General features: G+C 50.5%; 1 protein-coding gene across 1 annotated transcript in view; it reads left to right on the top strand.

Annotated features, from left to right (window-relative positions):
• The first annotated feature begins 1,008 nt into the window (after positions 1 to 1,008).
• The window catches only part of LOC132322436 (serine/threonine-protein kinase PAK 3-like), a 28,586-nt gene continuing 3,233 nt past the window's right edge, over positions 1,009 to 26,361 (top strand). The window contains exons 1-11 of the mRNA XM_059836929.1: positions 1,009 to 1,086; positions 1,662 to 1,803; positions 3,561 to 3,624; positions 4,426 to 4,474; positions 5,793 to 5,902; positions 6,669 to 6,786; positions 7,631 to 7,689; positions 8,149 to 8,317; positions 8,649 to 8,783; positions 10,731 to 10,871; positions 25,090 to 25,127. Of these exons, the coding sequence (XP_059692912.1) occupies positions 1,009 to 1,086; positions 1,662 to 1,803; positions 3,561 to 3,624; positions 4,426 to 4,474; positions 5,793 to 5,902; positions 6,669 to 6,786; positions 7,631 to 7,689; positions 8,149 to 8,317; positions 8,649 to 8,783; positions 10,731 to 10,871; positions 25,090 to 25,127 (1,103 nt within the window). The remainder of the gene's footprint in view (positions 1,087 to 1,661; positions 1,804 to 3,560; positions 3,625 to 4,425; positions 4,475 to 5,792; positions 5,903 to 6,668; positions 6,787 to 7,630; positions 7,690 to 8,148; positions 8,318 to 8,648; positions 8,784 to 10,730; positions 10,872 to 25,089; positions 25,128 to 26,361) is intronic.

Raw genomic sequence — 26,361 nt, 5'->3', positions numbered from 1 at the left:
GGCAATCTGCTCAGGAAGCAGAAAAAAGGCAGCTTGTGCAAAACCTGGTAAGAAGCAATACACAACTAAAGATTTCAGGCAAGTTTGTAAGGCTGGCTTAGCAGAAGAGCGGCCTGAGTATGTGACATGGCCTCAAGCATCAGGTGTGGGCTACACCTTCCTGAGCCAGGCAGCAGGGGGCTTCAAGGGCACATACTCAACAGCCTGGGAAGATCCAGAGGCCAATGCTGGGACAGTATATGCAGCCACAGGTTCAGGATGGGCATAAGCCAAGTTCCCCAGGAGGCTGGGTGCTCACCACCCAAAGCATGGCAGCGAAGGGGCAGGATCTTCCCCACAGCCTCGTGCCATGCAGCAGACTGCTGCTGACCTTGCTTCTAACAGCAGTCCCAGCAAGTGGGCTCCTTGCTTTCTGTCCTTCCATGGGGGACAGAGGCCTTCCCTTTGAGCTTGAAGCCGATGCAACAGGCCCCATGGTTCTGGTATTTCAGCTGGTGGCCTGCCTTGTGACTGGGTCATCGAGGTGTGCTGGCCTTGTCCTCGTCCCGCAGTCCATCTGTAGCTCTTCCATGATCAAATGGCAGGGGCACTTGGAGAACAGAGCCTCTGAGAAGAGGCAGAAATCCTGAGGAGAGAGGGGCCAGAGAACAGGGAGCCATCAGAGCAGGGGAGGGAGGTGGCATTTCCTTCCTGCCACCTGCTGACACTCCTGCTAACTTTTGGGTAGGAACAGCATTGCTAGAGGGCAACGGGGGGTAAGGACTACTTGCAGGCACTGGAAGCACAGAGCCTGGCAGGGTCCAGCATTGAGCACCAGGAAGAACAGCTAGCATGGAAAGGTTAGATCTGGGTAGAGAAGCAGAAGGGAGTAGAGGAATAGAAGTGCTTTTGTGCCTGGAAAAGAGGGAATCTGAGCGTGATGGCATGTGCCTGTAAAATTTCTTTTGACCAAATATCAAGGACAAGCTGCAGGCAGAACTGCAGGAAGCTCAGAGGAAGATGAAGGCAATGGAGAAGAGCCACCAAGAAAACATGGAGAGGATGCGCAAGGTCCTGCTGCAGTACAAGCTGGCTGAACTAAAGCAGGTGAGTGAAAGAACAGCAGGCACTGCAGTCACTCCATGAGTGGTCTCTGCCCTTGTTGCCTTTGCCCTGCAGAGCAGCAGGTGGATGGGGGCAACGTGTCTGACTGCCACGCTCTGAGGTCTCCATGGCAGCTGGTCAGTAGGACACTTACTGGGCCACTGAATCTCAGCTGCTGCCCTAGGCAGCAGGGCTTGTGCTTTGGCCGCTGGGCCAGCAATCCTGTGCATGTATTTCTGCTGGCCTCTTAGAGCTCGCTTTGTGTTTTGAGGGGTTTGTTCAGGTGAGCATGGAGACCCACACAGATTCTGAAGCACTTGTCCCTGTCCATGGTGAATGCAGTCCTCAGAAAGGGGTGAAATGTGCAGTTGTTCTTTCCCTTTCCCAGTCTCTACTATGGCTGGCTGGGACAAGCTCTAGTCTCGGACTGCTGTTTGGGTTGTCCTTGAGGAGGAAGACTTGACAGCTCAGCTTGCAGCCTAACACCGGTGTTGTTCCTAAGGGCTTGCCTTTGAAATGCTGTGTCTGGGGCATCTCTGCCAGGCACCTCTCTGACACAAGCAAATTTCTTGTCCCAGATGGAAGCAGGATCTGCCATCAAAGCTGCCGCTGCAGCTGCATCCTCGGAAGCAGCCTCCTCTCCGCAGCCTGAAAACCGGAGCATGAGCAGTTCGCCCCGCTGGAGCCAGGAGAGAGAGAAGCAGTTCCTGAAGCTGCTGAGTACGTCCTGGGGATTTCTTGTGCAATCGAGCAGTGTATTATAGTGTGTGTGCCTCAGCATGAGCTGTAGCACATGTTCCTCCTCACTCTGGTGTCAGACAGACATTTTGGACTCCTTACAGAAGCCAGTGTTGTTCTTGGGGGCAGCCAGGGAGCACTTGGGGCGTTTCTCTTGCCTTTGAGGAAAAAGCTGAGGGTGGGAGGACTTTGCCTGAGCTTCCCTGTGCAGTAAAGACAAAAGCAGGGATTGTGTCCAGAACAGCAGTAGGCTGTGACCTAGCCAATGACTCAGGGAAGGTGTGTGTGCTAGTCTGGCCAAACGGATCAGAACATTTGGCTTCCTAGATTCCCTTTAGACTCCTGACTTGTCACCAGTCACTGGAGACAAAATACTTTGAAGAAATTGATTGGCTGTGTGGCTGGTTTAATAATGGTGTTGTTTTCATGACTGTCAATACTTCTACTATTCTTTCTACACTGTGGTTTGATAAGAATTTGACATTTTGGTTAGCCTGAACTCTTTGAAGAGAACATCAGGCAATAGCACAAAGAAGAGAGGAAGAGATCTTTTTCAGTACACCCTACAAGTTAAAAAGTTACATTCTTAGAACAATCCCAATTTATCAGAGAGGAAGAGTTGTTTTCAAAAAGCCCCAAAAAAGGAAAACCAGGACACATTTGTTACAATCCCTGTTTAATATTTTAGTTCTGTGCTTAGGAAGATACATCAGAGACACACATCTGTGTGGCATGGTCAGATAAAAGTGCTCTGAGGCAATTCTCAGAAGGAAGCCTGCAGCCTCTCTGCTGCATGTTCCTCCAGTACCAGGCACTTTGTCACTGCTTGTGCCCACCTGGTAAATATTCTTGGAATACTGAGCATTGGCCTCAATCCCTGCACAGATTCCTGCACTCCAGGAAATCACACCAAGGCCTTAATGACTCTTCAGTAGAACTGAATTGCTTCTTACAACTAGGAAGAGCTGCCAGTGCAGTGCTGTCAGAGAATATGGGGTCAGGTTATTCAGAACCAGGGCCCAGTTGACTCAGTGTCTGCCATCAGCTGTTGGGACAAAAGGTGGATGGATCGACTCCTCTGTGGGTCTGAATTCAAAGACAATCATGTTCTGTCTTGAGTGGGGTCAACTGTAGCAGCGAGGGGGTTTAGATGGTGGTTGCTGCTACCTATTTCCCAAAAGGCATTTCCTGTGGAAAAGCCACTTGGGTAAGCATTCAGGAAGGCAGTCAAGTCCACACACACCACACTCACCACTGCAAGCTCAGTGCACCAAGGCCAAGAGGCCTTTTAGAAGGTCAGCTCCAGCAAGGTTTATTTGAGCACGCCAAAGGGGAACTAGAGACAAAAGATGAGCCATGTCCTCTGCACAATGTTTAAGTAAGGCCTGGTGCAGTGGCAGTACCAAAGGGCAGGGCAAAGGGCATTGGCTCTCAGGGAGGAAAGGGCCATCCACCAGGGGCCACACAACCAATGAGGAAACAGGGAAAGGAGAAAGCTGGGAAAGTTGGGACATTCCCCTCAAGGCAGCCCTTCAAAGGAGTATGGGAGAATCAGACTCTGTACAGGCCAGAGCTGCCTGTCTTGCTGAGGCTGCTGTTGCTGCTGTTCTCGTTGATGGTATTGTTAGCCAAGCAACCATAAATTGCTCAAAGCCCCAGAGAGTGGAGCTGGGTTTCAGATCTCCTGGAAGTCAGGATCTATGTTTTGAAGTTTGCTTCTTGCATTTTGTTTCTTTCAGGGCATGTGGTGAGTGTGGGAGATCCGGAGAAGAAGTACGCCAGGTGGAAACGTATTGGCAGTGGGTGAGTGCAGCCACGCTGACTTCTGCAGAACCACAGGCCAGGAATTTTGGTGGTGCAACATCACATGTAAAGTTAGGCAAGCTGCAAGCATCTTCAGACCTTGGCTCCAGATTGTCCCTGTCTCTGTGCTGTGGCAGTACAAGGCATCATCAAAGATAACTGAATGCTGACAATGTCTTGGCTGCCTGAAGGAGCAGGACCTGGAAGCCCTCCTGTCCCTCCAAGATGTAACACCAGTTTGCCTGTTTTCCAAGGATACATGGTTTTGTATGATTCAAAGCCATATGGCCAGACTCATGAATGAAAAAACCCTGAGAGAGCAGCTTCCCACCTGAGAGCTGTCAGATAACAGCTCTCAGTAGAATTTCTTAGCTGTATTGTGCTGGAAACCATATTCGGTGGCCAGGAAAATAAGAAAGGCTGTGTGGCATTGCCTGAGTTTGGCAGGTAGGATCAAAAGAGAGCGGTGAGAAGGCCCAGCAGGACTGTGTGTCTCATTGCCTGGAAAGGCACACCACAGGCACAGACACAGGAAGGAAAAGGCAAAGAAGAGCCCCGCATGCATCATCTAGTGTGTACATTTGAGATTTGTAGCAGCCCTTTTTCTTCCTGTTGGACCCAGCTTTTCTCTTGGACACTCTGCAGGGCAGAGGGCTACTGGGCTGCTGGGCCATTGGCTGAAGAGCAGACAAACCCCGGTGTTTTAGAGGCACTGCAGGCAGCAGAGAGCTCCTGCCTGGGCTGCCTTTTGCTTCTCAGCACTGAACAACTTCTCTGTTCTTGCCACTGCTCTGTTTCTAGGGGTTTTGGCACTGTTTATAAGGCCTTCAACGCTGCCACAGGACAAGCGGTAAGTGCCCGTGCAGATTTTGCAGCTCTTGAGTGCTTTCCCTTGGCATGTGATTTGTGGCCAGAGTTTTGGGCCGCCTGTCTTTGCTGCAAAGGCTGTCCCGCAGGAGCATCCTGTATAGAGGCTGGCTGCAGAATGCATTTTGGAGAGACTTTGTCCTTTCTACTTACCTGAATGGATGTGAAGATGGCAGTGGTGTATTTCCGTAAAAGGACACCCTAGCTTGGACTTACTGGATAAATATGCATAGATTAGCTGATGGCAAGAGCTGTCATTCTGGCCCAATTCCTCTTAAGGCCAGGTTCAGAGACAGATAGTATTTCCCATTGTTTTCCATCACGTGGTTCCATTTGAAAATATAATGCAAGACCTAAAGAAGGAGAGATCTTGTGTCGAGCACAGTTTTGCCTTTTACTCCTAGGGAACCTAGTTCACATACACAGACAGCCACACAAACACAAACACGAACAGATAAATGAGAAGTTGATGAAGAGCCTTAAGTAATACAACTTTGTGTTGATCCTGTGTTGGTGACATTTCACTATGGAAATGCTGTTTGTACTGAAAGGACATGGAGGTGTTTTAAAGAATCACGCTGCTCTTTGAGGCTAAAAGTTCAGAGTTCAGAATTCTGGTTTTTGGCTCTCAGGAAATACATTCCATCTTCCTGACTAGTAAGGAATTAGATAAGGTAGTTCCTTCTCCACCAGTGGTGCTGAGACCAGGTACTTCCCTTGGAGGGAGGTCCACGAGGTGTCCGAAAGCCCAAAGCCCTGTACTTAAAAGCTGGGATGCATCCATCGTGTACCATAAAGAGGGTTATTCATTGCTAAACACATGAAATAATTTCAAGTCTAAGCCATGGTCAAGATTGACCTTCAGAGTTATAAAACCCAAACTGCAGAAGTTAGGATGTGCTAAGATTGTATCTTTACTTTGAGTTGCTTTGGAGTTCTGTTTTGGACAGCATTTTCCCCATCATGTTTGTGCGTGTTTATTTGGCACACAATAGGAATGGCAGCTGTCGCTGAAACGCTGCTCAAAGCCCCTAGAAATGCTACCGCATTTTCAGTGGTTTCAATTTGTCTTCACAGGACCAAAATTACTTTTGGCTTGCAAGACGTGTGCAAATGATAGTAGTAGTGCTAAACAAAGTCTATTTGAGAAGTCTGGGGGTGCAGAGAGTGCTGTTAGCGCTTTGTGGTTGGTGGTCTAGAGTCCCTTTTTGACCAAGGTGACAAGGCATCCAGGCCTGTGAGTGCACAGAGAAAGAGGCTCTGGTGATGTCTGTCCCTAAGAGCCTTTAATGTCATCGTAGGTGGCCGTAAAGCAACTTAATCTCCAGCACCAGGGCTGTGAGGAAGTGTTAAAGGAAATCCTGGTCATGCGAAAAAATAAGAACCCCAATATTGTCACCTACTTTGAAAGGTAAGTAGTTCTGGCAGAAAATGGATCTTTCAATGAACATCAATCCACTCCTGTATTAGACATGGGAGGAGATTGCATTTTGTTGCCAGGAATGGTTCCTGGCATAAACAGCTTGAAGATTGATCTCAGAAACCTGGCTCTCTTACTAAGGCAGCAGCCTGTATGTTCACTGGCTGCATGTTGTTTTGCTCTTTTGGGACGTGATTTTTTCCAAGTGTCAGAGGAGAAGTGCTGAGAAAGCATCCGCGAAATTATTTCCCTTGCGCTGTTCCCACTATTTTCCATTGCCTTGCATGCCAAAAGACTAGCATGGGAGTCACTTGCAAGGTTGCCAATAGTTTTTCCTGTTTCTGACTGTTCTTCCTGCAAGGTTTTCCCAAGGGTGATGGCAGTGCTGCACACCCACCTGCCCTGAGTAAAAGGTGTGAAATCTGTGTCTCCTTGCTGCTGGAGTACATGGTGCAATTTGTGTATGAAGATGAGGAAGCAGCTGCTGGGATGTGTCCACTTCCAGATTTATCTTTGCCCTCACAAAACTGCCTTTTCCCCCTGCTTGCCACCTAAGCCGTCTCCTTTTCCGTGGATTTGCCTTGCTCATTGAGGCGGCACAGTTGGCAGGCACTGGGTAGCCTGGCTGGAGTGTGAATTCATTTGATTCTGTCTTCATTTAGCAGTGACCTGGAAACAAAGCTCAGCTGTAGTCTTTCTTCCATACGGCAATTTAGCTGTGCACATTCATCTCCATGCTGTTGCTTTCATCTTGCAGCTACCTTGTCAATGAGGCTGTCCTGCTGGTGTTGGAATATATGGATGGAGGCTCCTTAGCTGATGTGGTCTGCATGAGAAGGATGGCTGTAGGACACATAGCAACAGTGTGTCGGGAGGTAAGGCATCCCGCTTGTGCTTGGGATGGCTTGCACGGGCTCGTCCTTGGAAAGCGTGGCTAAGGCAGAGATTCCACGTTCAGAGTTTTCTTTCTGGGTTGCTCTTATGCTTCAGAGAAGAAGGAGCATCTGCACTGAACTGCCTTTAGGTGTCCTTGCCCTTACGGTAGTCTGTTCTTTACTCTTATCTACCATTGTTGAACTCCCTGTCTCTTTTTCATTTTAATTTTCTGTTCTGCCCTGTTGCTCTCCAAGCCTTTATCCAGAACCTTTCTGCATTGCCTGCTTTGCCTGTAAGCACAAAGGTGCTGGTGTGTGAGTATAAAACCAGTGGCAAAGCCAAAGAGAGACTCATCTGTCACAGGTCTCCAGAGACGGCATGGTGCTTGTTGCTGAACACTGACAAATGAGCTACGTCTAAGTCTTCTGTTAAGGCAGCCATAGAAGCCCTGTCCTGCAGTCTCCCACCCAAGAGTGATCCCCTTTGTACCCAGTGCAGGGACTTTTTCTCCTTTGGAAAACCGTTCTTCGTCCTCTAGAGGGGAGAGCGCATCCACTACAGCAGTGGTCATTCTGACTGGCTTTGCAGGGGACAGTCTCGAGGAGAGACTGATGTTTCCCCCTCAAAATCTTATGTGCCTCCTTTGGAAAGATCCTGCTCTCCTAGTGTTGCAGCAGCAAGCTCTTCCTCTTGCCAGCACTCACTGCTCCTTTGAGATCTGGGAATCTTCAGGAGCAGCCTCCTTTTGCGAGTGATGTGATCAGATCAGGGTAACTTTTGGCCTCCCGTTTCTTTTTTCTCTTGCAGTGCCTGCAAGGCCTGGCTTTCCTTCATGCCAACCAGGTGATCCACAGAGACATCAAAAGTGACAACATCCTTCTGGGCCGGGATGGCTCCGTCAAGTTGGGTGGGTATTCCCAGTCAGGCGCAGCTCTCCAGGGAGGTGGTGTGGGGCTGCTTGGGAGTGGCTGCCGGGTGCCAGCAGTTGGTGCTGGTGAGAGGGCAGGGAGCACTCTGCAATGCCAGGGTGCAGCTGTATGGTGCTGAGTGGTCTAGAGAGCAACAAGGTGTCAAGAGTAACTTTGGGTTTGTGTGTGTTCCTTCCAAAGGGAGGGAGTTACAGTGTAAAAATTCAGTGCAATGAGGATAAGCCACTGTGGAAATGGTGGGTGGGGTTTTTACATGGACAATTGCCCATGTCCTTGGCCGCAGCCCTGAGGAAAGAGAGCCCAGCTGCGTTTCCAGTTCCATTCAGCACTGCATTCTGGGACTGAGAGTGAGGAACCCTTTTCCTTGGTTTCCTACTTGAAGCAGTGTTTGTTTTTCTCCTCAGCTGATTTTGGCCTCTGTGCTCTGCTCAGCCCTGAGCAGAGTAAACGGAAGTCGATGGTCGGGACCCCCTGCTGGATGGCACCCGAGGTGGTGAGAGGAGAGCCATACGGCCCCAAAGTGGACACCTGGTCCCTTGGCATCGTGGGAATAGAAATGGCCAAAGGAGAGGCTCCTTATATTCGGGAAACCAGTGACAGGGTAAGGTGCAAATAGGCTCAGATAGCTGTGCCCGTCTGGTCCCTGTCCATTAGACAAAATCCCATTCCCACAGCTTGAAGTGGCTTCCACCAGGGCCCAATTCTAAAAATTTTCCTGGGGCTCACATCAGCTGTCAAGGCAAGACCTGGTGCAGCTTGGAATAGCTGGGGCTGCACTGGGACTTTCTTCCTTTGGGAGAGAAGGCTCATCTCTAACCGTCTGCAAAGGCAAGAACTTGCCACTGCAGACTAGAGCTGAAAAGATGGGGTCTAGGTGAGCCCTGAAGGATATGGAAGAATCACCTAGAGTCTCATGTTTCCTTTTGCTTCAGGCTAATTACCTGATAGCCAAGCGAGGGGTGCCAAATCTGCACAAGCTCAGGCTACCCCCTGGCTTGTGTGAATTTCTGGGCTGCTGCCTGCAGATGGATGCGGACAGGCGAGGCTCTGCCAAGGAACTTCTGCAGGTACAAGGCAAAGGGGCTGCCGGACAAACAGCTGTTGCTGTCAGGGTTTGCTCCTCAGCAAAACTCCAGGGAATGAGATGGGCCCCCCACGAAGTAACCTCCACTCCAGTTGGTTTTCAAATGGGAACCAAGTAGGATCCAAGAGTGCTTGAGGTTAGAAGGGATCAGTGAAGGTCATCAAGTCCAACACCCAAGCAACCAGCAAGGACATCTCCAAGTAGATCAGGTTGCTCAGAGTCCCATCCAAGCGGACCTTGAATGTTGCTGGGCTTGGGGCTCCTCCCAGCTCTCTGGGCTGTTTGTGTCAGTGTTCCAGCACTCTCCTCATGAACAGTTTCTTCCTTAGAGCCAATCTGAATCGAGCGTCTTTTAGCTTAAAAGGGTTCCCTCTTGTCCTCTTGCAATTGGCCCTGCTACAAGATATGTCCCCATTGTTCTTAGAAGCCCCTACAATTCTTGAGAGGTCTCTTTGGGGTTTGCTCTTCTCCAGGCTAAACAAGCCCAACTCTCACAGCTGTTCCTCAGAGGAGAACTCCCACCTTCTGGTCATTTCTGTGGCCCTCTTTTGCTCTCGGCTGGAGCATTCAGGTTTACATGGTAGTAAAGGAACTGAAGTATTGCAATGCCAGGGAAAGGGAACTTGAAGAACACAAGTTCTTCAAGTTTCATTGTGAAGAACACAATGAAAGCAATCCCTGCCAAGTGGTTTTAGATTGATCTGTAAAAGGCAGGGGCTTTGCGGGGGCTCACTGGGGGCATCCGAGGGCACCCAGCTCTTCCCTCCCAGCCCACTCTTAGAGGTTTCTGCCAGCCAAACGGGGACGGCTGTGCAGGATTTGTGCCAGCCCCATGTGCTGCCTGGCCAGGTCAAGACGATGAGAAGGGCTGTGGCTTTGCTGCCAGGTTTTGTGGCAAAGAAGGAGCTGGTGACCGGGCCGCTTCCTTGCCTGTGCCTGCTGTGAAGGAAGATGCCAGCCAGCACAGGAGGGGGGGCATGCCGAGGCAGACGCCGCTCTTCCTGCAAGCCAGAGCTGAGCACATCTGCGCCCTGCTGCTTGTGTCCTTGCTCCTGGCTTGCTGCTGTAAACCTGCACGTCCAGCATCCTGAGAACAACATGTGGGATCAATACTTTTCAGAGCTCTTGGGAGTCTCTTGAGGAATGCCTTATGCTCCACATCTCCCTTGGACACCCACATAGCCCATGTCTCAAATATCAAAGAGGAGTAAAAGAATAAGTCTGTAGACTTTCCTGAAAGGAACAAAACCTTTGGACAGCAAGCAGCAATCCCTCAGTGATATCAGGACCAAAATCCCAGGAAGTGATGACACCTTGAGGAATGGACTAGTGCACTTCTGGGCCATGTTTCCTGCAATAGCAGCATCCTGGACATGAAGGCAGATTGGCTGATGGTGCTCTCAGTCCGATGTCTGTGTATTTCTGGGGGCTAGATGAATTCAGCTTGACCCTGTTAGGAACTCAGATTTTAAAAGAATGGTTCCTTTTTCCTTTGTCTCTTTTAATTTGGGTTGTTTTGTTTCTTTTTCCCTTTGGGCAGCATCCATTTCTCCAATCAGCGGAGCCTCTCTTAAGCCTCTTCTGACCGGCTGATTGCTGTCATCCCTGCAGCAAAGTAATGCAGGAAGCAAAGGTGATGACAAGGCCACTTCAGCACTTGGAGACCAGAGCCTCTGAGAGCAGGTAGAAATCCTGAGGAGAGAGGGGCCAGGAAACAGGCAGCCATCAGAGCAGGAAAGCAGGCATCTTCTTTTCTCCCACCTGCTGATCCTCCATCTGAATTTCTGCTTAGGATAGCATTTCTGGAGAGCACAAAGTCACTACTGATGTGCACTTTTCAGGTGGGTGGTGTGAGGCATGAAGCTTCCACTGATTTTTTGGGGCAGCTTGGCTGGGACTTCATGTGGAAGTGCCTTCCTCCCCTCACCAGGAGCCGGAAGGGCAGCGTTTGGAGGCACAGCAGCGGCTGGCACAAGGGGCAAACTTCCTTGCAGAGGTACAGAAGGAGCAGGAGAAGAGGCTGCTAGAGATGAAGCAGGAAGTTGCCAGCATGCAAGCTGTACAGGAAGAGGTATGAAGCAGAGCCAGTCAAAAGGCAAAAGGTGTAAAAAGAGAGCTTGTGTGTTGTTTTGGACTCCTCTGCCCTCCTTATGGGCACTGTTTCTCTGGACACTGTCTGTCAGGGTGGCATTGTCTCTTAGCTGGCCCTTGGGAAACAGTGCTGGAGAGACCTTGGTGCCAGGAGGCGGGAAAGCACCGGTCAGGTGAGAGGCTACCAGAGTGCAGGTTTGAGGAAGGCAGGGATGGTGTTTCAGGCCCAAATGGAATGGGGAAGCCAGAGCTTTGTCTCAGAAGGAGGGAGGTCCCACAGGAACCCCCCTGCAGAGCCAGGCTAGAGCTGTGGGAGTGGGCTGGCTGAGGAGGTGCCTGAAGCTGCTGAGTACGTCCTGTGTATTGTTCTTTGTCTGATTGAGTAGTGTATGGTGTGTGTGCCTCAGCATGAGCTGTAGCACATGTATCTCCTCTCTTTGGTGTTGGGAGAGACATTTTGGACTCCCTTCAGAAGCATTGTGGTGCTTGGATGCAGGCAGGGAGCACTTGGGCGTTCCTTTTGCCTTTGAGGCAAAGGCTGGGTGTGGCTGGGCTTTGCCTGAGCTTTCCTGTGCAGTAAAGTCAAAAGCAGGGATTGTTTTGTGAGTAGCAGAAGGCTGTGACCTAGCCAATGTGATGGTGTGTGTGCTTGTCTGGCCAAACTGATGAGAACAGTTGGCTTCCTAGATTCCCTTCAGACTCCTGACTTGTCACCAGTCATTGGAGACAAAATACTTCAGAGAAATTGCTTGGCTGTTGTGCTGGTTTAATCCTGGTGTTGTTTACTAAGACTGTACTTCTCTTTCTTATTCCTTCTCCAGACCACGTTGGCCCCTTGCCGTCTAAATCCCCACTCTAAGGACTTTTCAAATGAAAACAAAGGAATGGAAACAAATGACCAGGACCACTTCAGGATTGCTTTTTGCAATGGCAGCTTGGAGCTGGACTCGCAATAGTAATCCTATACAAGCTCAAGCCTGTTGGAAGGTTCCCTTCCTTGTCAGCCAGGGCATAAGGCTCTACACTCCCTTGAGAACTGGCCATTCTTTCTTAAAGATGGAAAGTCCACCACCCAAAGGGCATCCTTGTTTGGTTTGGAATTGGGAACCATCTCCATCCATTATCAGCTCCGACATACACTGCCTTTGGAATGCTGCCCATTGGCCAGTTTTTGCCCAGCCGTGGACTTGGGGATGAGGAAAAAAGTGCAATTGCATTTCCATTGAAAACCCAGTGAAGAGCAGGGCAGCCTGTGAGAGACGGTCTGAAGTTCCTCTCATTTGCCTCTCAACCGTCTCAAGGACAGGCATCGGGACCCTGAGGAGCCTGATGGGAATTCTGGCCTGCCGGTGGTGGATGAACGCCAAACATCCTGAGGCCCCTGAGCAGAGCTCTGGCCTGCCAAGAGATTGTTCGCAGCTGTGTCTACTGTGACTGCTCCTAGCAGGGCCTGCCAGGGGGCGAGGCGCCCCATATGCTTGAACCTGCTTGGTGACAATAGCCCAGGAATTTTGCCACCTCTTGGCCTGGTTGGACTTTTCTGGGGTCACCTTTGGTGGTCCAAAGAAGACCCGCATCTACTTTTCAGCCAGCGTGGCAGACCGACTGAGATGGAAGAAGCCTCTCTCTCAAGGACTGAGACATGAGAGCCCTATACGGAGAAGCTCCCCCCTCCCAAGGACTGAGACTGAAACCCCTAACATGGGGGAGGTGTGTGGGGGAGCCGACCAAAAAAAAGGGACATATTTGCCTGCAAGTGTGGCCATTGGAGCAAGAAGACAATGGTCCTTGCCTATTGCTCAGAACATGGACTACCTGTTACATCTCTTCTTTATTGTCTCTTTTTCCCCCTCAACGATTTCAATAGACTTACTTCAAGATCTCTTCCCCCCTTCAGCAATGGACTTTATTAGAACCTTGAGATAATCAGAACCTTTGAGATCTCCCCTTGGGAAAGGGCTATAAGTGGGCCTGTTAGCTAAGGGAGGGAGAAGAAAGCTGAGAAGCAAGAAAAAACTGGCAAGGATCTCTCTCCAAGGCTGTAAGCAAGGAGACCAGGAGAAGTGAGGAATGGAAGAAAGACAAGGAGAGAACTTTGCAGCTGGACAAAGTATTTTTAGAAAGTTGAAGTCATTGTAACTTTTCAAGAATAGTATTATGTTGATTTATTGTGGCCAATAGTTAGGGTAAAAGAAGTCTAAAGAGGTAGGACGTGTATGAAAGGTCAGCCATGTTGGTTAATGAAGAGTTGTCATCTGAGACTGCTTGTGGTCTCTGCTTTGTGTGGGGACTGCCTCGACAGAGACACTCCCCAGAGTGACTAGGCGAACTCCTTTGGCTGGACTACGAGGACTTTGTCTTTCTATGTTTGCTAGCTATACCCCCTCTCTGTATCTCTCTCCCCCTTTATCTTTTTCCTCTCCCTAAATCTGTCTATCGCATTTGCTGTGTTCATTCAATAAAGGTGCATTTGTTTTGATTAATACTGAAATCCCCAGTGTGTTGTGTTTTGCACTCTGAGATCAGTAAAAAGAACCATCATGACTGCTCTCTTGTATGAGTGGATCTTGCCACAGCCAAAACATCCCGTGCAGATGCAGGCTTTCAGCAGAGCACATCGATGCTTTTGGTTCCTGCTCCATGTAGCTGGCACATCTCCCCTGTGACTGCCCGCCCCCCAAGGGGGCCATGGCTAACAGGTTCAAGGCTCTGCAAGTGCAACGAAGAAGGTGGGCATGTCTGCTGGCAGTACAGGAGAGCAGAGAGGAAAGCGCCTGGCAGGACCCTGGCCAGCAAGGCAAAGCACCTGCTGCACCTGCTCTTTTTCATCAGATAAGGACTGGTGGGTGACACCACACTTGGGGTTGTCTGGGGCCCATAAGTCATGAAAAGTCTCTCTGCTTGAGTGGCTTTGTCCCTCTTCCTGTGCCTTGTGTTGCCCCTGTGCTCCGCCGTATTTGCCCAGGGTTGTGTAGCTGTGTGGCACAGCTAAAGTGCAGGAGAGCTTCATTTGTCTGCCCTTTGAGGTGGCTGCTCACAGCAGCCTTTTCAATCTGCAAGCTCCGTCTGGAGAGTAAATTCCCTCCGTGTTTGGTCCCGGAGGCCAGGGCCTGTCGTGTGCTGTCCCAGGTGGCACTGAGGGCTGCCCGGTGCCTCAGGCTGGTGTGACCCCAGCACAAACAAGAGGGGACAGTGTCAGGTGCTTGTTTCCAAAGCCACATTATTCAGAGGCAATGCGCCGTGTGTGTCCTTTGTCCATCCCAGCCCCAGACCTGGGGATCCGATGCTGGCACTGCTGCTGCAGCTGAAGTCAGCGAGGATTTGGTGGTTGGTTTCCATCCCAGCAGAACTGGTCACTTATGAAGCCGGGTGCTGATGGTACCCTGAAGATCTCTGAGCTGCATGGCTGTGAGGGAACTGTCCCTTGTTGTTATTCTCCATCAGGGAAAGCTGTGCTTGCCAGGTTTGAGTCAACAGAGCAAACAGGGACTGAGTGAGTCTCTTCTATCTGTGTCTGCTAAGAGCGGTGACCTTGGAGATTAAGTGGCACAAAGTCAATTGCTTGTGGTCCCTCTGTGAATCCCCATGTTTGGTAATGCTGCTTCTTTGGTAAATCTGCCTGTAGCACAGTAGCAGGGCAAAAAGCCTCTGCACTCTGCAGGTGCTATAGGCTGCCATTGATCCACACAAAAACTGCATGTTGTCTTTATGAGGAAGAGAAGCACTGGTTTAGCAGTGAGAGACATGGAATTATTCCTCTGATCTTTCCTTCTGTCTCATACAGGCAGATCTCTGTGGGTCACAGGTGTGCTCCTGACTGGAAGCAAACGGGGAAATCCTTGGCACCATAGCCTGGTGGGGGCCATGAGATGCAGGGACCGAGCAGGAGCCTGGCCCTGGATGGGCTCACCTGCAAAGTGTGGGCAGGCGGTGTCTTGGAGGTAGGTGCCACAGGCAAATGCATCAGTTTTCCCTCTCCGGTGGCCAGATCACGGAGGATGTTCTCCGGTTTGGTCTCCTAGTGCAGGACCTCACAGCTGATGCAGTGATGCACGGCCTCAGCACCTGGAGGAACAGCCCCTGCACCACCTTCTCTGACACGGAGCCCCCAAGGCAGAATGAAATCAAAGAGGTCCTGCGACCACTCAGGGCACTCCATCACTAACAAGAAGTTGTTAAGGAGCTCACACCAATCCGAGAGCTGAACAACACCTTGGAACCCAGTGGACACCTTGTCCAGCACCTCCATCTCCCTGGGTTCATGGGTTCCGTCGGGCCGCAAGAAGACCACAATGCCGTCCGTGGCGCTAATGCCGTGCCTGGGGTCTGGAACCCCTCACCCAGCCCAGGATGCTCCGAGCCCTCCACTCAGCTCACGCCTGCTCTCCCTCCAGGCATCCTGGCGGCTTCCACTCTTTCAGACCTCAGTTTACCCTGCCCGTCACGTGCCGGTTTCTGCCACTGGCCCTGGTCACTCACCAGCTCCCCCTAATAGCGGATGCAATCCCGTGGAACACTTTTGATGGCCAGCCGCGAGCCGAGGGGAGAGAAGGGCTGAACGCAGATCTCACCCTGCCAAGCCCCGTCCTCCCGCTCTGCCGCCCTCCACCTCCTCTGCCCCCCTGCCAGCCCCTCCGTGCTGTTACATTTTAGTTCAGTGTTACACTCTGTCTCACCCCTCAAAAATGTACGGTTTATTCTAAGTCTGTGATCCTCCCTTGAAGTATCATGCATCTGTAATCCCATTGGCCCAAGTCTTATTCCGTTCCCCCTTTGAATCTCCCTGTTAAGATCTGCAAGGCAGGCGAGACACGGCCTTGGCCCTTTTTCTCCCTAGGCTCTCCCTCTCTCCCCTCCCTTCCCCTTCCCCCCTTCTCTCTCAGAAACCATGCTGCTCCCGAGGGTGGCACCCCCAATCTCATAAGCAGGCTCAGAAGCCGTGTGGAATCTCCTTGCCTGCCTGCTGCTACCAGCGAACATACAGCTTAGGGGGCGCCCCGGGGACTCCGCAGGGAGCCTCGAACCAACCGCAACACCTCTCCTCCCACCGGGGCCCCGTCCGCCGCCACGTCCCCGAGTAGACGCTGCCATTCGAAGGCGCGGCGCAGCAGCAGTGAACCCAGAGGAATCGCTCTTGCAGGGCCTCCTGCGCTTTCCCTGCGGGCAAGATGCGGCTGTCAACATTCGGGCCAGGGCCGGGAACGGTCCCCGACCTCCCCACTCCAGCCCCCCAAGCGCCCCGGGCAGGGCATCCCCATTGGAAGGGGGCACCTGCGGCTCGGGCGGGCGGCTGCTCTGTGGAGCGGCGGAGCTCGGGCCGGGGAAAGCGCTGCCGACTCCTCTATGGACTCACTTCACCATTTGAGCAATACTGCAGCAGCCCGCAGATCATGAAACAAAAAGGGAGAAATCACCCACTTGCAAGAACGCCCAGAGCGTGCAGTGAAAAGAGGAAAAAAATGGACCCTTGCACAAATTCCAGACTTAGATGAAACTCAAATGAAAAAATAAGGACACTTGCATGAGTTTGCAGACTATGCAAAAAAATGATAATGAAAAAACACTTTCATGAGTTCTTAGATTGTACAGCAAAATAGGGGGGATAAAGGGATACCTGCACAAATCTACAGACTCTACAAGAGTAAAAGGCACACCTGCATGTATTTGCAGACTCTACAATTGCAGAGAACAAAGAAAGGATGCCTACACACACCATGCTGGGCAGCAGACATCCACTTTTTAGCTGAAGCTGTTGGCAGGAGCTTTACCAAACATTTGGCATCTCCATGCCATTTTTGTTTCAATATGCTGCCCCAACAAAAAAACTTCTATATACCCATCGAACCATTAACAACTCTGCAGGATGACACCAACAAATAAGCGCTGCCAACTGCTCGATGCTTTCACTTTATCATTTTACCAGTGGTGCTTGAGTCTGCAGGCCAGGAAACAAAAATAGAACAAGAACCCACTTGCACAAGTCCCCTGACTGTGCAAGGAAAGGGGGAAAAGGGCACACCCGCAGTAATTGGCCAACTGTATAGGAAGAAGGCAAAAATAAAAAACACCCGCACATGTCTGCAAACCTTACAATTGCAGAGGCAAAAAAAATGGATGCCTGCATTTGGCCAACGACTTTACAACATCAGGTGACAAAAAGGACTCCTTTGGCAGGGCACACACTTCCTCAAAGCAGTGCTAAGCCCTCTTACAGTGCATAACCAATAGCTCAGAAGATCCAAGAGTAACACAGAACAGGCACCAAGCCCACACACCCTGTACTTTGGCCACCAAGGCTTCTGACTAAAACTAGTTCCCTAAATTGCAATGCCTGTCATTCCTGCCCATTCCCTACATGGCTAACATCAACCAGCACATCGTAGGATTCACCGAAAGAAGAACGATTCTTCAGTGAGGGAAAAATGACAACTAACAAACCACCCATATGTGTTTGCATGACACTGGAGCAGCGTTTGTGTTGTCAATATGGCAGGAACACGTCCTGTGCACGGGGCAGTGCCCATGTCCTGTGCATGGCAGGGGGTGCCCTTGGAGCAGCCCTCAGCCATGGGTGCGTTTACCCGTTCTCTCCACTTCCACCAGCTCCCAAGTCAGCCCTTCTCCTGAAAAAGTTCTCAGTCCAGCACTGAGCTCCTGGTGCCTTTGCGAAAACTCACTCCCTTCAGCTTTTGGGAAACCTGCAAGTTCAGATTCCTCCTTGGATGTGGGTTCTAAATCTCTGTCATGCCCATTTTAGATATGTGCTGCACAGTACTGCATTTTTCAGTCATTTGCTGCACTCTCACTTCTGGCCTGCAGAAATGGAGAAAATTGATCCTGGTTTTCCTCAGCTAACTCAGGCTTTTCTTTTCTGGGCGGCACAGCTCACTGAAACACAATCCCACAGCCACTGCAGACAGTTGCAGGCACCAAATGGGGGAAACGATCCAAAGTGCAGGTTCCCGGGAATTTCCTCTGTTATTTCGTTCTAGACCTCCTCAGAACATGCCTCAGGTGCCAGCCTGACGGGTAACAGGAGAAGGCCGCAGGTCAAGAACAGGAGTTCACCTAGGGGCTATAGGAAGCAGAGGAATTTGCAAGGCAGCTGAGTGCGGCAGATGGTGGAGGCTTGCCAAGCTGCCTGCTCTTGTCTTGCTGCTGAAATCCTGAACTGCACTGCTCTTGGGAACAACACTTGGGCCTAAATCCCACTGGAATCAGCATTTCTTAGAGAGATTGGCCCTGAGGAAGGGCTTACACTGCTCAACCTTTTGGCAGCTCACCTGGGCCATGTGTTAGAAAGGAGGAAGCAAAGTGATCTCTGGAGTTTCCTGGCAGGAAGAAAGCCCTGTGACAGCAAGCAGCATTCTCCGGCTGTTCTCAGGGGAAAATCCCAACAAGCTGAAGACACCTGGGTAAAGGGGTGAATATGATGGTTAGCTACGCTGGCCTGCAACAGCAAGGTCCTGGACATGAAGGTAAAGGGCACAGAGTGTTGCCTCCCGCTTGAGGCGTGGTGTCGTGGGTCAGGAACGGCACTGCAGCGACCCCTTTGCTACTCGGTCCAGTTACTCGCGTTCACCAATACGGTCGACGGTAAAAGGCCTTCATTAACCATTGGGTAGGGGCTTTTATAGCAGGGGTCAGCGTACAAAGTAACTGTTCAGGCGGAGGGTCCCTGCCTGCCCGTGACATCGTGATATTTTGTACACACCAATCTCCCACATTTCCCCTCCTCCTTTATGATTAGTTAAAAACATGAAAAATGTAAAGGTTAAAACCGACAACTAACAAACATAGCCAACATATAGAACTGGTTAAAATGTACCGAAACTGATCAATACACCATGACCATAGCAAATTTGAACAAGCAAAATGATAACTATCTCCAACTGGTTTGTAAAGAACAACACAAAACATCTTCTTAAACTTGTTTAAACTGTAAAGTCCAAAGTCAATGTCAGGGGCTTAACAGGCTGGAATCAAGGGTGACCAGTCATGGGATTTTGCAGGACTTCTTCCTCAGCTTTTGCCATCTTCGCAGAGGTGCAGAAAACCTTTGGGCTGATCGTCGATTGTTCCATTCAAGTAGAGCCAGAACCTGGCTACACATCAGGACATGCTGTGCCTGTCAGCTTCCAGTCCTGAGAATCCATTCTCTACGTGTCTTGTTGTTGTACCTCTTGATAGCTGGCCTTGTCCCTCACAAGCTTTTAACTGTAAAGCACTGAATCCTGTACACAATGTAGATTTCTAGGATAATATCTATGTATACTTGCCTCAGGTTTCCATTGAGCCACAGGAGCTAGAATTGCTGGGATCATAGCAAATGGATGCTTGTGTAATGTTTGGTTACAAAGGGAAAGACAGGACAACAGGGGGGCAGTCTCAGGATGTAAATGCAACACCAGACATTTACAGGAATGCAAGTTTGTGGTGTAACTACACCTCACGTCATGTATCAACAGAGCAGCTATAGATTTCTTATTGTTATCTCATGGTCATGGATGCCAGGATTTTGAAGGTATGTGTTGCATGAATTTATCAGATCACAGTGAATCAATCTACAAAAGCATTGCAAACTTGAAGGAGAGAGTCAATCACTTACAGGTGGATGACGGATGGGGATGGCTGAACAGTTTTTCAAGAGCTGGGGCATCACTGGGTGGCTTAAGGCCTTGTTGATGATAGGTTTGTTAATTTTGTTGGTGATTGTAATTATTGCTCTGTGACTCCCTTCTCTGCTTGGATTTTTCCATCGGGCCCTGCAAAAATCCTTGTCAGCTGTGTTTGTCGCTCAAATATAAAAAGGAGGAAGTATGGAGGGGCTTGACAGCTGGCCTGCAAGCAAAGCTGAGTTAATAGAAGAAATAACAATTGATGATTTTTGAGTGCATCCATAGCAAGGAAGAAGACAAGGCCGTCAGCATGAAAACCGATTAGAAAAGATCCATGTGAATTTTTGTAAGCTAGAATACATGCCTAAGTAGATGTGCATACGTTCTTTATTAAATTTCTGTAAAACTTTTGCCAATCATATTGACGCTAATTGCTTTGCACCAATGGATATAATAAGTTATTGTGATGCAGTTAATGACTTAAGATCACACTTTGTTAAGAGTATATCAACTGGAGAACACGCAGAATAAAAACTTTTTTTCTTCTTGGACCTTGGTCACGTGTGTATGTCACGACCAGACTAACGCTGACACTGGGTGACCCCAATTTCCTCTAGGCTAGAGATCAGGGAGGAGTTTCAAACATGCACGGCTTACAAATCAGTCCCCAGAACCACACATACCGTTTTCTGCCCACCATTCACAAAACACTGCTGTTTCCTCAAAGAAAAGCAACAGAAAGCTCTAGCCGACTGCCCCCACCCCAAGAGTTTCCAACCAAGTTTTTCCTCTACTTTCTACGTCCTATGTCTTGGCAAAAGTGCTTTCTGCCAGCAGAGCGAAGTGGAGACAGACCATTCATTCGTGTGACACAGCACAGGTTGCTGCTCCAGCCTGAGAGCTGGAACTCAGGAACTTGGGCAACTGTGCTTTCAGATGCAACCACAGCCAGAGAATGACGCTGGGGATGACAGCTTGGGGAGGAAGCGGGCCCAGCAATGGCATTGCACACAAGCTCTCAAGGAGGCACTATCAGCATGACAGCCCTAATAATGCCACACAAACCCTCATAGTAATACCCATTTATTGGATGCATGTTGATCTGCATGTATGTCTACACTGCTGCCTTTATAACCTTTTGGAAATGGTCCGAGCTAGCAGGATTCACCCAGCATCAGGAGCTGGTGCAGCCTGGGAACCTGCTGATTTACAGAGGCTTCCGGCTTCCCAGGTGATGCCAAGGCAAGCCCTACTGCTGCTGCTGCTGCTGCTGCTGCTGCTGCTCTGCCAGAGAGCCCCGGCTGGGCAGGGATGGCACCACTGTGCTGCGGGCTGTTTCTCCTTCCAGAGCTGGACAGTGCTTTTGAGGCAGTAATGACAGCTGGTGGGAGAAGGAAGGGGCCTTTTCTGGAGCCAGCACTGTGGAGGCGCACTACGGCCACCTTCAGGGTAGAATGTCGGCGCCCACAAAGTAAAGCAGAGGGATACAGCTGGAAAAGGCTTCCTTTCAAGCCTTCTTGTCTCTTGGAAAAGAAGGGAGCCAAGGGCCAGGCCGAGCAGCAAGGCCCGAGCCCTCCTCCGTGCCTGCAGTGAGGGGCGGCTGCCGCTGGGCGGCGCCATGGGAAGGGAGCGCCCCTGCGCGGGAAGGGCGGGGCGGGGCAGCCGCCAGGGGGCGCCCGGGGCGGGGCGGGGCCCCTCTGTGAGGGGGGAGAGCCTCGGGCAGCTGCGGAGCCGCGCGAAGCCACAGACGGGACTGTGCGGCCGCAAGGCACAGCGCCAGGGCCATGGACAGCGCCAGGGCAAAGCACAGCTTAGGCGCGGGCTGACCGGCAAGGGAACCTTCCCATGGAGTGCAGCATTTCCGTGTTTTGATTGCCAGTCCTGCGCTGAGCTGGCAGGGCACAAAGCCTCCTCAAGCACAGGTGCCTCCTCTCCAGGCTTCCTGCACTCCCTTTGCTGACGGGGTCCAGTCAGGCAGGCAGAGGGCAGGCTCAGCCGATGTTACAAAGCGCTGCTGTCCTAAAAGAAAAAAAAGACAAAAGCCAAAGGAGAAAGGAACTATTAGTTCTCAGGCTGAATTCCTCACAGGCGGAGGAGGATTCCTCTGGTTCCCAGAAAGGTGCAGAAACAGGACACGAGGACACTCTGTGCCCTTTACCTTCATGTCCAGGACCTTGCTGTTGCAGGCCAGCGTAGCTCACCATCGTATTCACCCCTTTACCCAGGTGTCTTCAGCTTGTTGGGATTTTCCCTTGAGAACAGCCTGAGAATGCTGCTTGCTGTCACAGAGCTTTCTTCCTGCCAGGAAACTCCAGAGACTCACTTAGCTTCCTCCTTTCTAACACATGGCCCGGGTTAGCTGCCAAGAGGTTGAGCAGTGTAAGCCCTTCCTCAGCAAATGCCAATCCCTCTAAGAAATGCTGATTCCAGTGGGATTTAGGCCCAAGTGTTGCTCCCAAGAGCAGTGCAGTTCAGGGTTTCAGCAGCAAGACAAGAGCAGGCAGCTTGGCCGGCTGTTGCAGTTCCTTTGAGGATCCCTGCACAGTCCCTGGGGCACCCTAAGCTGTATGTTCGCTGGTAGCAGCAGCAGGCAGGCAAGGAGACTCACACGGCTTCTGAGGGTGCTAATTAGAGAAGGGTTTATTGGGGGTCCCACCTCCGAGGGCACCATGGTTTCAAAGGGAGAAGTGGGGGCGAGACACAGAGAGCCGAGGGAGAAAAAGGACCAAGAGCATGTCTCCTTTCCCTCACAGAGTTGAACGGGGAGATTCAAAGTGGGACGGGAATAAGACTTGGGCCAAGGGTATTACAGATACATCATACTTCAGGGGAAGATCACAGGCTTGCAAAAAGCTGGACATTTTCGAGGGGTGAGACAGAGTATACCATTGAACTAAAATGTAACACCACAGTCTGTCTCCACTGTGGTGGCAGAAACGACTTTTACTAAGATATAGGATGAAGAAGGTAGAGAAAAAAGAAATGATTGTAAATTCTTAGGGTAGGGACAGTCTGCTAGAACTTTCCGTTGCTTTCCTTTGAGAAAACAGCAGTGTTTTGTGAGTCGTGGGCAAAAAAAGATATGCATGCTTCACTGGACTGATTTGTAAGCAGTTTGAAACTCCTCTGTGATTTCTAGTCTAGAAGAAATTGGGGTCACCCAGACACAATAAAGCTTCGGGATTATGACACCAGGAAGGCACAAATGTGCTGTCTGTAGATCCAAGGTCCTCATCCCATCAGACATTTCTTGAGAATTGTCCTGACTTTCAGTTTGACACACAGAGGGAATTTGCATCAGGAGAATACCCAGCCTCCCACATGTCACACGTGGAGTCTGACCAGCTGCTCTCTCCACTACACTTGCTGGGCTCATGCAAGTGGTGGTCCTGGGGCTGGGAAACACCTGGACTTGTGTAGAGCCCTTCCAAAACACTAATGTGGCTGCAAGAGCAGGCAAACAGCAAAAGCCCAGATCCTTCTCCATTCTTTTTGGTTCTTAACTGAGAAAGAAGATCACCGGTGGTTTTCCAGGCACTTGCTGTGAATGCTCAAGAAAGTATTTTTAGACGAGAGAAAAAAACCTGGTTTTAAGGGCAGAGGAGAGTAGGGGGAAGGAAGCTTTTGAACTTTGAAAGGCTTGTGGTTACTCTGTTTTCCTGAGCCTGCCTTCCTAAGCTCTGCCCACCAGCTGAGCTCTTTTGTCTCTGCCTCATAACTCTCTTTTAGGTGGGACTTGCCCATTTTGGTGCACTGGTTTCCTCTCCCCACCAGCTTCGACGTTGTCCCACATTGGGGTTTAACGTTCTTTTCCTTCTTTCTGTGGGTCCATTAGAGTCAGATCCCTGTGACTTCCAGATGCACACTCCAGGGAAGCTGCCAGAAGTGAGGCACAGCCCCCAAAAGGCTTCTTGGAGGTGCGGTAATTGAGCAGTAGCAGTGTGCTGTGTGTGCAGCAGGTTGGTTACTTGGCTTTTTCTCCCCACTTAGGTGTCATTCTTCTTTCAGAGAGCCCTACAATTTGCCGGATGATGTTAGCCATGCAGCACATCGCTGGGAATGGCAGACATTCCAATGGAGGGAACTTTCTGGGATATTAGCAAAGCACGATTTCATCCACAGAATTTAAGCAAGTGTTCTTGGTTTTAGTCAGAGGCGCTGCTGGCCAAAAGGGCACGTTGCCTTTGCTTTCCTCACGTCCTGGCGCTTTCTCAGTGTTCAGCTTGGCATACAGGGTGCATGGGCTTGGTGCCTGTTTTGTGTTACTCTTGGATCCTTTCAGCTGTGGGTTACGGACTGCAAGGGGCTTTTGTTCTGCTTTGTGACAGAGGAGAACTTTCTGGGCTTTTCTTTTGTGTTGGCTGTGGAGAAGGTTTGGTTGCTATGCATGAATTCACAGACCAACCCAGAGCAGCTGCTATTGTGATGTCAGCAGAGGGCTGCCACGTCACAGCCTTGTCAGCAGGAGGTTTTCCTGGTGCCCGCAAGGCCTCAGCATCCAGAGCAGCTCTTGGCGTGCTCGATGCAGGAGGATCCCCTCGACTGAGCTGTTCTCAGTTTACAGCGGGTGTCCTTCTGTTTCTGTCTTTTCTTGCACAGTCCGTGTCCTCGTGCAAGTGTCCTGTTTTTTCCCTTTTTCCTTGCACCGTCTCTAGACTTGTGCAAGAGGGGGTTTTTTCCATTTTTGTTTCCCGGCCTACGGACTCGAGCAGCACTGCTCAAACGATGGAGCGAGTCCGTAGAGCATTCAGCAGCGCCTTTTCATTGGCGGCTTCTCGGAAAGCTTTTCGTCGTTTGACTGGTAAATAGAAGGTTTTTCCTTGGGGCAACGTGTGGGAACAAAAATGGCATAAAGGTGCCATATGTTTGGTAAAGATCCTGTCAACAGCTTCAGCTGAAAAGGGGGTGTCTCTTGCCCAGCATGGTGTAGGAACTTCCAAAATGCAGACTGGGGGAGCTTTGCAGGCGTCCTTCAAAAAACTGTGCGCTCCTCTGCAGAACTGAGGAAAAGCATCTTTTCCTGCATTCCGTCCTTAAAGGATGTGCCTGTCTAAGAGGACCCCTTCTGTGTGCTACAAGAGCCATTGGCTTTGCGCTGAGGGGCAAACTGCCGAGCAGTTTGTGTGTGCTCCTGAAGCCCGGAGCTGGGCCTGTGCTGTGTCCCAAAAAATCTGCAGGTGCTAAGAGGGGTTTGCTGGAAGCTTTTGTGGGGAATTGTGTACAGCAACCCCATAGGACATGATGGGTGCAACTTACAAAAAGCAAAAGCAAGACCAGGAAAGAGAGGAGAAAAAAGCTGCTTTAGCTGGACAATGAGCTCCCATGTATGCACTGACCTCTGAGAAACAATTTACATAGGCACAACCTAGTTTCTAGTTCCTTAGTGGCAAAGCCAAGCAAAAGGCAGACACAGCCTCGGTTATTGGCCTGCAGTCCTGCTTGTTGTGCTAAAGAAGTGTTGCTCCTGGAGGGATGTTGTGAAAGGAAAATGCTCTCTGCTTGGTTGGGCTTGTTCTGTGAGATTCCTCAGCACCAACAGTTTTCTAATAGTACCTGTTCATTTTCCCTTGCCCCCGGCAGATCGCCTTAGACGTGGAAGGAATCAAGTGCACGGTTCGGTGAGTGGGACGGGCACCCTTGACATTGTTGGTGTCTGAGGTTTGTGCAGCAAGCTGTGGGCTTGGCCTGTTGCACTAGAGTGCCAGCCTGGCAGGCCGAAACAAAGTCCACGCCAACATCTGCATAAACAGCCTCAAAAGGATTCCATCAGTTTCCTCCTTTTCCACTGAAGAGCTTTTAACTAATGAAGGTCAAGCTTTGCAGACAAGAGGCTGCATGCTGATTGTAGCCAGGCTGAAATATCTCCTTCAAAAGCATGTGCAGTCCTGTCTAAACATTAGTCTTATTAGCCCACTTGAATTGAGTTTTAATCACTGAGTATCCAAATTTTATCTAAATTCATGACTTCTGCTCAGGACAGTTGGGGATAGAGCTCAGGAGAAATCAGGTACCAAATGACAGGTTACTCCCTGTCCCTCACACTGCTACCTGCCTGCAGGGCATAACAGCAGCAGCAGAACCTGCTCTGGCTCCCTCTCTTTCTCCAGAGGCTAAAGGGGAGGCAAAGGACAACAAACCTCCAGGTGTTGTCAGTCCAGGGCCTGGGTATCCTGCACCAATCAGTGGCAGCTTTGGTTGGTTCAGTTCAAAGCTCTGGTGCAGTGCAGGGCTGCAAGTTTCAGAGCAGGCAGCACTTGCCCTTTGTGGCTGAAAATGCCGTGGGCTGGAGTCCTGCCATGACCTAGCTCTTCAGCCCAGGCACTGAACACCCGTGGGGACTGGCATCTGAACTTTCACATGCAGGCATCATTGTCCTGGCATTCTCACAGGACTGTGAACTTCCCTTGGTGTCAGATAAGCGGTAGCATGATGTCCTTTAGTGGTACTGGTATGAAAGTCAGCCCCTCTGTGCACTGAGTCTGTGCAGGCTCCCTGCTGTCAGCAGAGAGAGAAGTCCCATGGCGCAGTTCACAGCCTTGTGGGGTGTGGAGGAGCCACTGTTGCCTGCAGGGACCTGCCCCCCCTTCACACCCTACCTAGGTAGCTACAGTCACTGCTTGGACTGCACCCTTCACTTTGACCTGAGCCAAGTTTGTTGAGAAGACTCCTGAGCAGCTCTGCATGGCAGAGACAAGGTCTGTCTGTGAAGGGCTGGAATGCAGTTCCTGTTGGCTGCTCTCTAAGGCCTGAAATCCTGAGGGGAATCCACTTGACCAGAGCTGAGCAGAGAAATGTTCCCTGCTTCTACTCAGACACTTCAAGAACAATTGCAGGCTTAGTTAGAACATAAAC

The sequence above is a fragment of the Haemorhous mexicanus genome, chromosome Z, assembly GCF_027477595.1.
Source record: "Haemorhous mexicanus isolate bHaeMex1 chromosome Z, bHaeMex1.pri, whole genome shotgun sequence".
Taxonomy (NCBI): Eukaryota; Metazoa; Chordata; class Aves; order Passeriformes; family Fringillidae; genus Haemorhous; species Haemorhous mexicanus.
This window is presented reverse-complemented; position numbering and strand designations above follow the sequence as displayed.